This window comes from Cylas formicarius, unplaced genomic scaffold, assembly GCF_029955315.1.
Source record: "Cylas formicarius isolate icCylForm1 unplaced genomic scaffold, icCylForm1.1 PGA_scaffold_1__22_contigs__length_36826433, whole genome shotgun sequence".
NCBI lineage: Eukaryota > Metazoa > Arthropoda > Insecta > Coleoptera > Brentidae > Cylas > Cylas formicarius.
Genome location: NW_026844264.1, coordinates 8,098,531 through 8,113,346, shown reverse-complemented (window position 1 = coordinate 8,113,346; position 14,816 = coordinate 8,098,531). Strand labels below are relative to the sequence as shown.

The 14,816-nt window shown below is 34.8% G+C and overlaps 1 protein-coding gene across 7 annotated transcripts in view; it reads left to right on the top strand.

Moving 5' to 3' along the window:
- LOC132696477 (PR domain zinc finger protein 1) overlaps positions 1 to 14,434 on the top strand; it is a 33,418-nt gene extending 18,984 nt beyond the window's left edge. For all 7 annotated transcript variants that reach the window (XM_060661313.1, XM_060661311.1, XM_060661309.1 and 4 more), the window contains 4 exons: positions 573 to 825; positions 2,442 to 2,780; positions 4,598 to 5,947; positions 9,665 to 14,434. In XM_060661313.1, the coding sequence (XP_060517296.1) occupies positions 573 to 825; positions 2,442 to 2,780; positions 4,598 to 5,947; positions 9,665 to 9,888 (2,166 nt within the window). In that variant the 3' untranslated portion in view covers positions 9,889 to 14,434. The remainder of the gene's footprint in view (positions 1 to 572; positions 826 to 2,441; positions 2,781 to 4,597; positions 5,948 to 9,664) is intronic.
- The last annotated feature ends 382 nt before the right edge of the window (positions 14,435 to 14,816 follow it).

Sequence of the window (14,816 nt, the reverse complement as noted above, 5' to 3'; positions counted from 1 at the left end):
AACAAAAGAGGTGAAATTTTGCACAAAAAAACAGTCTCTTTGATTTTCTTAAAACTTGGAAATATCGCTTAAGCCCTTCAACTGTGTTAATTTAAGTCTTTATGTCGTCAAAAACAGCTTGAGTTATACAGAAATAGCAATTTCGAGAAATAAACTTTAACATTCATTACGGAGCACCCCTTATGAAATGAATATTATGCGGAAAAAAATATATGTCGAAATTATAGCGTCATAAATTAGAAAAAAAAAAGACGAGCCTCAATACGAAAAAGTGTCCCCTTATTTCAACACGCAAATTTAAGGAGATTGTTATTGTTTAATAGCTTCCTTAAACAAATCCTTTAAACCTTCACTTAGGGCGCTAATTATTAGTGACTACTATTGTTAGCGACTAAAAATTTCATAAAGTTTGAATCTTTTGATTTTATAAATTTTGGGTGCTATTTTAAAAAATTTGCCTTCAGTTCGTCGGTGCCTAGACAACTAATTAACTAAACCATATCCCATTAATACCTTACTTACAACATAGTAACGGCAATGAAACGATTTAAAATTAGACTTCGTTCTTGCAGATATATAAAGATAACGAACTCTACTACTATATTGACGGGTTTGACACTTCCAAAGCAAACTGGATGCGATACGTTAACCCCGCCTACTCCAGCGAGTCGCAGAATCTTATAGCTTGTCAGTACAAGATGAATATCTACTTTTACACAATCAAACCAATACTCCCTAACCAAGAGCTGCTCGTGTGGTACTGCAAGGAGTTTGCAGAACGACTGAATTATCCCATAACCGGCGAGCAGATGCTTCAAAGGATAAGTAAGTATAAAAGAAAAATCGACAACTAAGACTGATGAAGAATTTGTATTATGAAAATAAAATCGAAATAAAGCTTGAGCTTGAGCATTGAATCATAGGTAACCAGTTTAGCGGAGATTTCTGCGTCACGCAAACTTAGTTTGGAGACTGGCCACGAGATGGCAGTAAGCTGCGTTGGCTTAAAGCTCAATCGAAGGCTTTCGCGTTTTGGTTAGTTAGTAATACTCGTTCTTTCAAAGCACCTTTAATATTTTCAAGCGTATAGATTCTTTTCTAAGAAATTATACTATAATCAACAAGCACGACAACTGTCGACAAGGTCATTTTAACTGGACTAAGTAAATAAATACGTTCCTTTATTGCCAACGAAATTTTAATTTAAGTAATTTATACTGCATCAATTGAACTAAATTGTAAATCATAATCATAAAAAATAGTGACAGTACATTTAAATAAATATAATACACAAATTTTATAAAACATGATAGACCACGATGTAGCAACCAATAATAAATTTTGAGAATCAAACTTAAAAGGATATAATCATTTTGCAAGAATACATTTTTGCAAGTTTTAAACTAATTTCAATTTAGTTTACTTTAGTAAAATTTGATATAATTGAGTTCTGAATCCGAGGCAAACTCGGCCGCTTTTATTAAAAAGAAGAAAAAAAAATATCATCTTAGTATTTTAGTTGTTGCTATCCAGACGTGAAGTCTAGCATATTGCAATTTATACTTCTTATCTTTACCAATTTAACAACTTAAAATCTGTAAATCATTAAATCCTTTTGATTTCAACAAATCACGACCATTAATTACAACAAAATTAAATTTTAAAAATTAACAGTGTTGAAGTCCACCAGACAACTGCAGCACTTAAAAATCGATAGGTATTGTTATTGCTTACTCAATCGAAACCCTTCCAATTTTTATTTATTTACCTTTGTTTATATTTAAAATTTTGTGGAAGTTTATTGTAGATGGTAACCAACTAAACCATGAAGCATCTTAACAACATAGCAGTCTTATGTTGCTCTGGTACGAATTTATCGTTAAATCTAGTTAACCTAAAATTTATCCTAAGGCAAGAAGGTGCCAAAGGATCTGAAATGATTTTATGATGTTCCCAAGTGTTGCAATATCCTAGACTTCGTGAATAAACATTTGTCCTTTTTTATTTTATAAATTATAGGCTCGAATTTTCCAATACCATTCACTAAACGATTTTTTTGTCGATTTGTGTCAAGCAAGGTCCAGGCGCAATAGTTAAAACATGATAGCTCAAGAGATTCACATAACAATTTCACAATTCTTTGATCCAAACCATACCTGTACTAATAAATTGACCTTAAATTAAAATCTGCTTTTTTAATTAAAGATTTAAGATGTTGTCTAAAACGTCTATTAGTGTCGATTGTTATATCTACATTTTTCGCAACATTAATAAATATTACTTTAGTGTTGTTTAAGTTTTATAATTAAATTTTTATGTGTAAACTGATAGTATATTTGGAGATCCTATGCATAGACCTAAAATTTCATGACCATGCAACAATAAAGCGAAAGAAGTACTAAAACAAAACAGCACTACCAAAAACGCGTCTCATTTAACAGGACAACAAGTACAACAGTCGTCAGAAGCGATCAGCGTGACGACCACAGAGTCGCCACCAAAAGACAACTACGACCATCAGCTAACACCGACCGAGGGCAGCGTACGTTCCGATGAAGGGTACCACAGCAACGGGTACCACGATGACGTGTTTACGCCGCCCGAGGACTCGAGCGATTCCGATAGCGAAAATAACTACGTGCTAGATTTCAGCAAGAAGCCAAATTCCAAAGAAACGACCGTCATCCAGACGGTAGCTGTCGCGCCGGAAGTGCAGAAGAATGAATACCGGAAAGTGAAAATTAAAATCTCTAAGGCGTACCACTACAAAACGATGAAAGGTTGGTATCGTCGTTAATTATTTTTGCTTATATTCGGCCGACTATAAGAAAAATTATAGCAATGTTCGAGTTTCTGATTTCCCATCCTCACAATGATGGGTTGGTTAGTAGGTAACAAGCAAGATGTGTAAACACAGTAGGTTGATTTACTCTTCCCTTCACCCTATTCCCCGCACCAACCAACTATGTGGTGACGTCACTCGGCGACGATTGCCGAAGGGCATATCAAAAGCTCTCTTTTCAACTTTTTAAATGTTTATTGCGCTCTCCTTTGCTTGTTTATTATTATAAAGAGCTTTAAATACACTTAATTTTATTGCCAGTTATAATACTCATAGTATTAATCATACTATCAAATCAATCAATATACTAAATTTTATTGTATAAATTATTTTGAAAAAATATGGTATTCTGCGGACAAGTACTTTCAGAAGCAAAATACCAGTTCATAGTAATTACAAACCTTGCCTTACTAAAAAACGCTGCCTATATGAATATTTTATTTAATAATAAATTAAAAAATAAATTAAAAAAAAAAAGAAATTCATATTTTGCTTATTGATAATATATCCACTTATTGAGAATATATTTTTTATTAAACAATTTGTTTACCTTTTTAAGCAATCGTCGATCAGTGTGAAGTGGATTTTTATAGGTTATTGTTTTCTCCGACTTTTCGTTTAAATAGTTAACCTTAATGAATAAACTTTATTGCAAAAAACGTATTGCTGAATCCAGTTCAATAAAATGTATTCTTTTTTATTAAGTGATTTTTATGAAATTTGATATTAATTTTTTACTTCTCAAACAAACTTGCACAGACGAATGTAATGCCATAATATTAATAACTTCCCATTTTTAGACATTGCTATTAATAAAAAATCAAACATAACATGGCATTGCATTACGCACTACTATAATGTATTGTCACATCATTCAAGAACAAGGGATTGTCAACTCTCTTGTTAAGTCCGATAGCAACTCCACACCCACTGCTGTTCCTTCCTTACACTTAAAACGTTACGGACCACATATCAAAACTTCTTCAGGAATATACTGTTAAAACCAGATTTACCTTGAAACATCCCGAAAATGGACGTCAAATCTCAACCGATCAAGCTAAAATTCGTACCTGAAATCAATTCTACCAAAGAAAAATCTCTTAATCTATAGAAATCTCTAAACATTCCCAACCGCCACTCAGGTCCAGATAATGTTCATTTCCCTCCAGTATATAAGCAGGTATACAATAGAATTCAAGCTTCAGTTAAGCTCTGAAAAAGCCAGTAGGATGATTGGCGGAACGAAAGAAGTTCGATTCATCAACAACCGACGCTGGAGGAATTCAGCCGAATTGTTTTTTCTTCCCACTCAAATGACGACATTTTTTGTTATCAATTTTCTTTCATTGTCCTATATCCTTGAATCCAGATCTTTAAGGGATTGATAAAATTATAATAAATATCTTCCCAAATTGTAATTCTTTTATTCTGCTGTTACTGCAAACAGCCACTGGAATGGGCTGTAATTCCAGGCATATCTAAAATTTAAAATCATCAGAAATGTGTATTATTCATACTGTTCCTACTACGCCGTTAAGAATTATTGTTTGAGAAACGCATTTTGAACATAAAACGACTTCTCCAAATGTAAACACGATAAATAGTGACGACAGTTGTGTCAATTCAATGGCGACTAGCAACCTTGCCTCGTACCTCCCGTATCCCTTAACAGTTACTCGATATGTAAGCCATCGTTTACGGATCTTTACGTATAGGTTTCTTCACGTTAAATGTTCATTGATGCGTTAATTTCAGGCGACAGCGACCACGAGGCGACCGGCAAGGAATCTCCGCCGCTTGATACTTCAGTACCTGAACCAACCACCGCACTAAACCCTAGAGTTATAACCTCTCCCGCCACGGTTATCGTGATGGACTCCCCGCCACACGAAGTTCCTACCAAGCCGTTCTACGAATCCGAGGTCAAAACGACCAACGTCATATCGAGGTACGCGCCCCCGACGTCGAGCATCTTGGAAAATATATTGCTCCGGAACCGGACAGACAGCAACAATAACGACAGCAATCAGCGGCAGCCTAACGCGACACCTCCTCCCAGTTCACCTACGGAGATGGCTTACTCTTACAAGAAGAGCCACAGATACGGAACGATACCCTGCAGTCCAGACTCGAGTTCGAACATCCAGACGGGCATTCGTTCGCCGGGGACGATGTCGTGTAAAGTTCAATCCTCCAGTCCGGTACAAACGACAAGTGTTTACGTGAACGAGGCTTATCAGTCGAACGTTCAATCGGGAGGCTACTACAGCATCTACCCTTCACCGACCGGTGTGGCTCACGGGAGTGTATCACCAACGTCTCACGTATACTCACCACCGCTGACCGCCGGTTACGGCGCTCACAACAACAACAACGGCTCCCCGAATCTGATGCTTTCCACCAGCCACATACTCAATAGTAACATCTCGCATCACCTGTTGACGCCACTGTCGCCACTCCAAAACCCAAATTCGAGATCGCCGAACTGCAATAGTCCCGACAAGTACGACATTAACGTCATCTCGAGCAATCCCGCGAGTCCGACGGGACAATCGAGGGGATACAGGAGTCTGCCGTATCCGCTCAAAAAGAAGGACGGCAAGATGCATTACGAATGTAATGTCTGCTGCAAAACGTTCGGGCAGCTGTCGAACTTGAAGGTCCATTTGAGGACTCACAGCGGCGAGAGGCCTTTCAAATGCAACGTCTGCACCAAGTCGTTCACTCAACTCGCTCACCTCCAGAAACACCACTTGGTGCATACGGGTGAAAGGCCGCACGAGTGCGGGATATGCAAGAAGCGGTTCTCGTCTACGTCGAATCTCAAGACTCATCTTAGGTTGCACAGCGGTCAGAAGCCGTACGCCTGCGACTTTTGTCCTGCCAAGTTTACGCAGTTCGTGCACTTAAAGCTGCACAAAAGGCTGCACACGAACGAGCGACCGTACATTTGTCAGGAGTGCGGCAAGAATTACATAAGCGCGTCTGGATTAAGGACCCATTGGAAGACGACGAATTGCAAACCGAACAACATCGAGGAGGAGCTGAACGGAGACGCTTCGCCGACTGGGTATTACGAGTACCCTGGCTCTGATGTGAGTTTGGGTGAGTATATTAGACTAATTGTTAGTCTTAGTGTGCCTTTTTTTGATAGTTTTGTCTCATTATCATAAAATGATTTTAAATTATTTTTAATAATTTGCTTCAAACCATAAAAAAAACGAAAGAAATGTGCTTACAAGAGTTAAAATTCGTTCAACGCGTTCTTAGTTTAAATGACGTCCGCGCTCGTATCACATCAAACATTTTAATAATGATAATAATAAATGATTTCTTTTGGTCAAAGAACACAAAATGAAATAGAGGAACATAGAATTGAAAAAGAAGAGAATACAAAATAATACTGTAAAGTACACAAGCAAACAAGAAAATTGACCAAGGGTGAAGTTTAGCCTTATCAAGGATGAAGTACCATTCCTACACAAAACTAACCAGACGAAAGTCATAGAAATTTACGATGTGGGCTATATTTATTTCAAATTAGAAAGAATACACTTTTTATTGAAGAAAACGAAACGTGAAATCTGGTCTGGAAAATTTATAGAAATATTTTTGATTTAAGGTTAATTAAATTATAAGCTTTAACAGCATAGGAAAAGCATTTCTGCATAGAATATACATATGCAATAAGAGTTTTGGTTAGTTTTTGGCTTTTACTAGATATTAAGTAATATTTTTTGACAATGAATTTGTTGTGACAGTTTTTTTCCACAGAATTTTAATTTATGTAATAATTACGAATTATATAAAAGGAAGTTTCGTAGAATAATAAAACAAGTTCAGTAATAGCCATTTCAGAAATTCTGCAAAAATTCATGTGCTTGCATAAGTTGTTGACATTTTAAGTAATCCATTTTTAGGAAAATTTAGATATATTTTGTATATATTTTTAAGTTAATAAATAAATAAAATCGTCATAAACTGGATTGATTTATTTTTCTAGTTCACTGCTATCACCATTTCACGAGCTTATATCTATTATATCTATTATTATATTATTTATTAAATCTCTTGTCTTGAATTGCATTGCATGCATTGATGTTAAACACTTTCTATGGTCCTTTTTGGTTGTCTGTGTGGTGCTTTACTACGATAATATACTGGATTTTCTGATGTATTCATGTCGTGCAAGACTTCTGCCGGATCAGAAATAGACAGTATGTGTAGTGCGAATGAAGAATGTACTTAGCAGACTTTCCATCAATCATAATTTTCACAAGGTATGAAATATTTTTTGTTTAACTGCTTCTCGTATAGTTTTCATTTCATTTCATGCAATACCTTTTTGATAAGAACAAACTTGTGATATATGCCTTGCAGGTGGATGCCAATTAATGTATAAAATGCCGGAGACATTTATAACTAATTAAATAAACTTAAATTACAAAAAATAATAAATTCATCACTTAGTCGGAAGTATCACTGACACTCTCTGTGTTCAAGCTTAAACACTTTTTGCGCTCTGATTCGCATGCCTAAAAGGTGGCATCACAACTACTTATTTCACTTTACTTGACTCATATGGGAGGCTGGAGTGGGCTGTATCTCACCAAATCTTGCACACTGTATTTTGACACTTTCGGCATCCTTACTGTTCCTTTTCTATAATAACTCTCGCTGGTTATGTTCGTGAAGAAAAATCCTAGCCTTCTTAAAACAACTCTGATTTTTATGTCATCGATAACTGTCACCAGGGACAGGGCTGGACTGTAAACAATGCATGTCAGTCTTTGTCTGGCGGCGTAATAGGGGTTGAGAGCAGAACGAAGATTAAAAGAGTGGTGATCCTATACTTACTGTACAAGTGATTTTAATATTTTAATTTTGAATTTTAATGGTATTCATATTGTCAATGGTCTTGTTGATTTATAAATTTTTGCTATTGTGTTTTGTTTGTAACCTGCAAATGGGGTTTAATTACGCTAGGTCAAGTGATGCCGCGGTGGTGTTTCATTGTCATTTAATATTATCGTAAAATTCAGATGAATTTCAGTGGTAGTTTCCGAGTAACAACGTATTTCAATTTTTAAGAACAAAAACACCTCGAATTAAAGTCGCACTAATTTCGACATAATAATATAATAAAAACATGTCCCTATTTGCAATACAACTTCACTTGTAAATTTGGGTTGGGGTCTATAGAAATAATAAGGAACTTTATAGTGCTTTCTAGTATGTTATCACTTTCCCACATTCTTTCCTCTATTTCAATCACATGTTGGACACAATTTTCTTACAATCCACTGTCTTCGTTCGCTCTTGCAAAGAGTTGTTACGCGCTGCTACAAACTCTTTTACTAGCACCAGTACCAATTCAATCATCTATTATTTCAACGTTAAAGTTTTATATATTTTTTATGAGTGGGAGATCGCCAGCAGTGAGATCAGTGATGGCTGTCTTTCTGCTAATTGGAGTTCCTCTAGGCAGTAATTTATTGTATTGTCTCACTTTTCTAAGGCGCCCAAATAAATGTTATTTTCATCAGTATGCTGTATCAGTATACTTTTCTTGAATGGTACTACGCTTGATTTGTAAAAACTTAACAGTCTTCCTTGATAGTAAGCTTTTTTTGGATTGTCACTTCCCTTATTTCCTACATAAGTCCTATAGTAAACTGAGAGTAGAGAGCAAAAGTAAACTGAGAGTACACGTAACTCTCTGATACTCTCGCCATTGAGATGCGGACTTTGTTGTACTGTAAGACGGAAAGACCAATACAGCTTACAAAAATTGCAAAATTGATGTCTCAGGTACAGCTATGGTCTGCGTAAATTTGACTATATAAACCGGGCACTCAAGTGGTGGTTAATTGTGTCTGAAAGTTTTTTGTACATTTGTCTACGTTAGTGTATAAAATTACTAGGTACGGAGAGTTTTCGACTTCTCTATTATTGATTAATCAGGATTAGTGATATTTATTTATCACAGCTCGTTACCGTAACCATTTCTATGTTCTATAGCACAAATTCGTTTCGGAGCTATTTTATATATAAAACAATTAAAACTTGGAACTCACTTGTACTCTATGTAATTGCTTGTTTATTAACTTCTGCATTCAAAAAGTAATTAAAAGAGTTGATGAAATTACTTTTTTTTAATTTTTCTTTATTTAATTGTTTTTGAATATATTCTGCGTTTGTTTACAGTGTTTGTTAGTTTTTTGTTCTTTTTTTAGTAATAATTTTTTTTTATATTTATTTTCCTTTGAATAGTTTTAAAATCGTACTATATTGATTTGTGAATTTAAGTGGATTTAAGGGCTGCTATTAAGATTCTTTAGTTTTTTTACTATATTTTGTTTGCAAATTTCTGCACTATTAGGCCTGTGTTACTTTTAAAGTGGTACATATATTTTTTGTATATTAATAAAGCCTATTTATTATTTTTCTTATTATTCTATGAGGCTTAATGCATAATTGATGTGATGGAAGGCGAAGTGCCGTTATATTTCTTTTTGAAGCAATTTTGTCGCCAAAATATTTTGCAACAAGGAGTTTCTTTCAAATTTACAATATTCTTCTACTTTAAAGTAAGTCAACGAATTTCTTTTTTTTTCAAGAGAACCTGGGTATTTTTTTTAAATTTTCTTGTGTGCCATAATTTATGACTATAACAAACCATTAACCTTTCCAGTTCAATAATTATTGATAATTCTCTAATATTAAACAACCGCGTGTAGGTCGCAAAGTCCATTTTTATAAAATCTTAAAATAATTGAAGAAAAGAAGAATAAACAGTGACCTCGGTAGTTTATCTTACAGGCGCCATGGATATAAGGGACGTTCACGAGGAGCCGAAAGATGGGTTCGATATTCACACCGCGCACGCGCTGAGTCATTCCGCTCTGCAGCCCAGCATGGTGAGGCAGATGTCCCCGGGTCTCATACAGTCCACGGTCCAACGAACTCCCCAAGCACTACACGGGAAGGAAACGAGGCCCACCGTGATCGAGTCCTCACAGCCTCACATTATAGAATGTACCTAAGATGTTTCCTGCTCATTAGCGTATGGATTGAATAGGGTTTTTTTATGTTTTAATTTATGTATTCGCTAATCGGAACGCGCGTATGTTTTCGCAGATTCTGAGAAAATCTTTTATCGTCCTCTTTCTTCGAGTCAAAGCCTGATGATTACTTCTTTCGGCGGCAGAAACGTTTCGCTTTTCATACTCGTGATTTTACTATGGAAAACCTACTTTCCATTCAACCTGAATGTTTAGCATGGGGTTTATTACTTCAATATTAATTCATTTTTAACCTACGGAGAGGCAAAATTTTAACTTGTGACAGGTTAGGGAAACTGTCGCTTTATGTTTCAAAAATTCTTGCCCGAGCATGGCATATTTCAGTGTTTCACGGAGATAGCCTAAGCCTCCTCTCCACATTGTATTCTAAATCGTTTTAAAATTTGAGGCGGCAAATTACTCTAGCAAATTCGTTTGCTCAGAAACGTGTAAGTATATTCAATTAAAAAAAAAAAACAGTAAGGAAAAAGGAAAGTGACAAAGAGCGTTAAAAAAATGGGTAAGAAGATGTATTCAGCGGAGATCTGCTTCGGATGTATATATGAAAAGCTGCTCTCTGAATTGAGAATGGAAACAAAAGAAAATTTATTGTCATTAAACAACAGAAAATTTCGCTATTGCTAAATCTAGATAAGTAGACATATTTATTTCACTTGTAAATGTGCAAAATACTGAAACAGAGATTTCCAGACTTTTTTTTCGTCTTAGACCACTTTGAGAATTGGAACACCTGCAGCTTCATTTATAAATATGGAATGGCATGTTTTTACAAGTAACAGTTTTTCGTGGACCCCCGAATTGTGGTATCGACCTAGACTACTATGGCAATAAGGTGTTAAAATAATATCAGTTGAAAAATATACAAATACATGCAGTATAAAAGGGCAAATTACTAATATACGAAAAAGAAATACGCAAAAGAAGCATACAAGCAAGTGTACATAAGTTATTAAGCAAGTATTTATCTCTTAAAGCACAGGTCGAAAAAAAATCTGTTTTGTTGACAGGTTTTCAACCTAGAAAATATAAGCTCTAACAAGTTTTTATTTCTTATGTTATAGTTGCGTTTCTCAGAGATTCTTTGCCATTGTGTTATATTTTTTCTTGCGTAAACTAAAAGGGATGTACATAAAATGTAATAGGTAATTTTAAGGCGCTTGAACGGCGCCATGATGTTCTTTTACTGAACTTCGTATATATATAACTACTTTTTTTGCGGTATCAGTGTTTGATCCACTTGGAATGCATTTTGTGGGTGAATAATTGATTATGCTATTATAAATTGAAAGAGTCTGAAATAACCAAGGTTCACAACATCTAAGGAAGCGGTTTTGCCTATATTCTACAAAAGAAATGAATGAAAGTCTGTGCCCAAATGCCCCAAACATTTTGTTGTCCCTATATTTTCAACAGATTGCCCTTTGACTTCCAGCAACTAGCTAGAATGTCTCTTGAGGTTTCTTGAAAGGAATTCTATAACAGTCTTTGTAGCGTTTCAACTTATACTCCAATTGGGTACATATCTGGGCTTTTCTCCAAAGGCTTTCTTTATTTTTTTGGCTGATACCGCGCTTGTGGAGCCAAAATAAATCTCTCTAAAATTAAATCTTAAACCAATTGGAGAAAGGTCTGGTCACCTGATGGCGGAGTGCCATGACAATATGTAAAATTAATCTATTATAAATTTTAAAAATCGCATTGCATATCGAGTTTAAAGTTTAAGCTTACCAGTAGCAGCTAATATTAATTTTAAAGCATCAAAGAATTCCAATGTTTTTTTGTACAATTCAGTTGTATTCGTAAGTTCTTTTGTGCTAAAATGCGCTCTACTTTTGACTTTAGTTTAAAACTCTTTGGAAAGTACATTCAGTATATCTGAGCATAGTTAGTAAATTTTAATTTATAAAAAAACTTTTACATTTTAATTTCACAAGTGCTTACCTTAGTCGTGCGCATCATAAGCTCTAGTGAGACCAAATAAATTGTACACACTACTTGAAAGTTCCAGTTTTTTCGGAATGTGCAAGAGAGAAAATGAACGAGAGTTCCAATACTACAACAACTTCAGTTACTTCTTAACATTAAGTTGTGGATATCTTTTCCCTAAAAATAGAAGAAAATAGTGTAAACCTTCATGATGGTGGGTATTAGCTTTAAACAGAAGTGTGTTTGTGAGGGTAAGGAGTATAGCAAGTAAGCGACTCGCCGCCTGCAAGTAGCCGCACACATTACTCGCTACTTATCATGTACTTAAATCCCATATAGTGATCAAGTGGTCAAGTACTTGGCTTAAAAGTAAAAATGGATACGAGACTTTAAAAGCGCCTTCATTTTCGTTTCCATGGAGCTGGCAAAATTCAGTATGGTAATAGTGATGGAAGAAAAAAATACATAGTAGCTCGTGCGTTTTTCCGTTCAATGGTAAATGTTTTTTAGAAGTTGCAATAATTTATGTCTGACCGAAGAAAATGACTGAAATGGAAATTGGGCGATTTTTGATCTTCATTTACAGCTTATAGTGACTTTGCAAGAACATACCCGAAACGTAGGGATCCGATTGCGAAATTGTACTGAAACATTGTTTATGTTCGAGATACTCAATATTTGTTGACTCTATGTATTTATTTTAAATAGTATTTATTGACAAACTTGTTAGGCGATAGGATTTCAATGGAGACACCCGAATTTTTCAATTTTAGACTGATTACGGAAAAGCAATATGGTGTAACTTTAATGTAACTTGCACTAAATTTTCTAACGGTTGTTTTTTCTCGCCTGATTTGCGAATTTACGTGTCCTAGAAAAGGTAGTCCAAGTTCGTTCGTTTTACGTTTGTACAGGTATACCTAGTTTTTGTATTGAGTGTGTTTAAACGTGCATGTGTGTGTAAAAAAATATTACGGGGCACAGTTGATCCTCGAAACTTGGTATAAAACGCTAGAGTGATACTCACATTCAGTATGATAAATGTACCAAATAATATTTATTTCCCGCCAAGGAGTTAGATGTTCAACTGTACAGGGCGATTCGCGACGATATTTATTTAACTATTTTTTTTTATTTTTCCTTGGTTTTCCGTTAATGTCACTTAATTTTTTTTTATTATAATTTCAACACTTTGGGCAGTCTTGTAGTATATGTTTAATTGCAAAAAAATATCGTGTTGCTTTGAATGTAATTTTACTATTTTCGGTTTGGCTTTGATATATTAGTAGATGCCTGAGGAGAGTTCAGACGAACATAACCTAAACAAAGGTAGTTCAGCCAAACACACGTATGTGGCGTAATACGGCATGGATGACGCTGCATTTAAAATACGTAAGTGGCGCTGTAATACAACACGAGGGATGTAGGTAGCAAATACTACGTCGCATGTGCCGTATTACTACGTACATGTTTTCATCTGAAGTCCTTTTCTTTATTTTATGTTCATCTGATCTTCCTTTATGCATCTACTGATATTTATTTTTCGATTTACTTATACTTATTTTAACCAGTAGAACCAGATTGAAGCCTGTTTTTCACAAATGACGGCTACTTTTATCACGTAATTCAAAGCAGCCCTCATCAAATTTACTTAAAACATAAAAAAAAATCTTAAAAATTGGGAAGTTCATCTGGTATTCCCTTTTTGCTTTCACCAAATATATAAATTGGTAAGTTCGTCGCGAATAACCCTGTAGTTACATATATAGGCGCTACAAAAGTTTCGGTCAAAACGCTTTTCTGTCGAAATAATGATATGCCTTTTATATTATAGTAACTATATAGATGCTTCGCTCATCTATAGAATTTCTTCAGCTCGTTCATCACAAAGCAAAGAAAACTTTTTGTTCTTTCACGAGATAAAAGTCAGTATTAAGTTGGTTCAAATGAAATACGACATGGTTAGCGACCATTTTATTTTGTAAAATCGTATTTTTGTATATTTCGCGTTCATGTAAATATTTCCTTTTAGGTACCTTCTGGAAAATTGATGTAAATTTCTGTAAATTGTATATGTTTCGTTGACAGCAGGACGCCTTGAAGTTGTACATAACATTATTTATTGAACATTTCTCTCGGCTTATCGGGGTTTTGTTAATTTTTTTACGGTTACGTTTTCTTCCGATCGGTAATAGTTGTACATCGTTTTTACATTGACGAAATATAATTTCTCTCACTTGTTCAACACGACATGCAATAGTATAATCTAGTTATTACATAAGCGGTATGTACTGTGTACAAGAGCAGATTTTGTTTTTGTTATTTAAGTTTGCGGCTATAAGTTATCGGTTATTTCTGGATTCCACTGAATTGAGCGAAATTTATTTTTGTTTTAATCAGATAAGAAATAGTTACATGCACTTAAATCATAATCGTTATTGATACAGATGTACTGATCCGGTGTTATTAAGTAGAGCAAAAGGTTTGGTGGTTTCTGTTTTCCCTTCCGTTTCCAACATAACGACATGGTTTTCAAAATATTTTGGTATTCATGCATGTAAAAATGTTCATATGACTATTAAACTACAAATATAGATTTGCCTTTTATTTTCCCTGATATTCGTCGAATATATATAAATACATATAAACTATTATGTATACTGTACAGATAAATAATATAAAAACATACTTGCCAATGTGTCAACTGTTGTTTCATTCGTACCACTTATTGGCAATGAATTGAAGTGCTTCATAAAACTCTCATTTTATAACAAATTTATCATCTGCAGCCTGGCCGCTTTTGGATTTTTTTGTTTTCTATGTATGCTTTGAAATTGACATCCGAGACTATGGATTTTATCGTTAACCTCTTGAGCGGATATCGCCATAACTTCTGATACAGCATCAACGGAGGCTTTTCTAGTATTCCGGTTTTTATATTGCTCTAATGAGCAATCCCATAA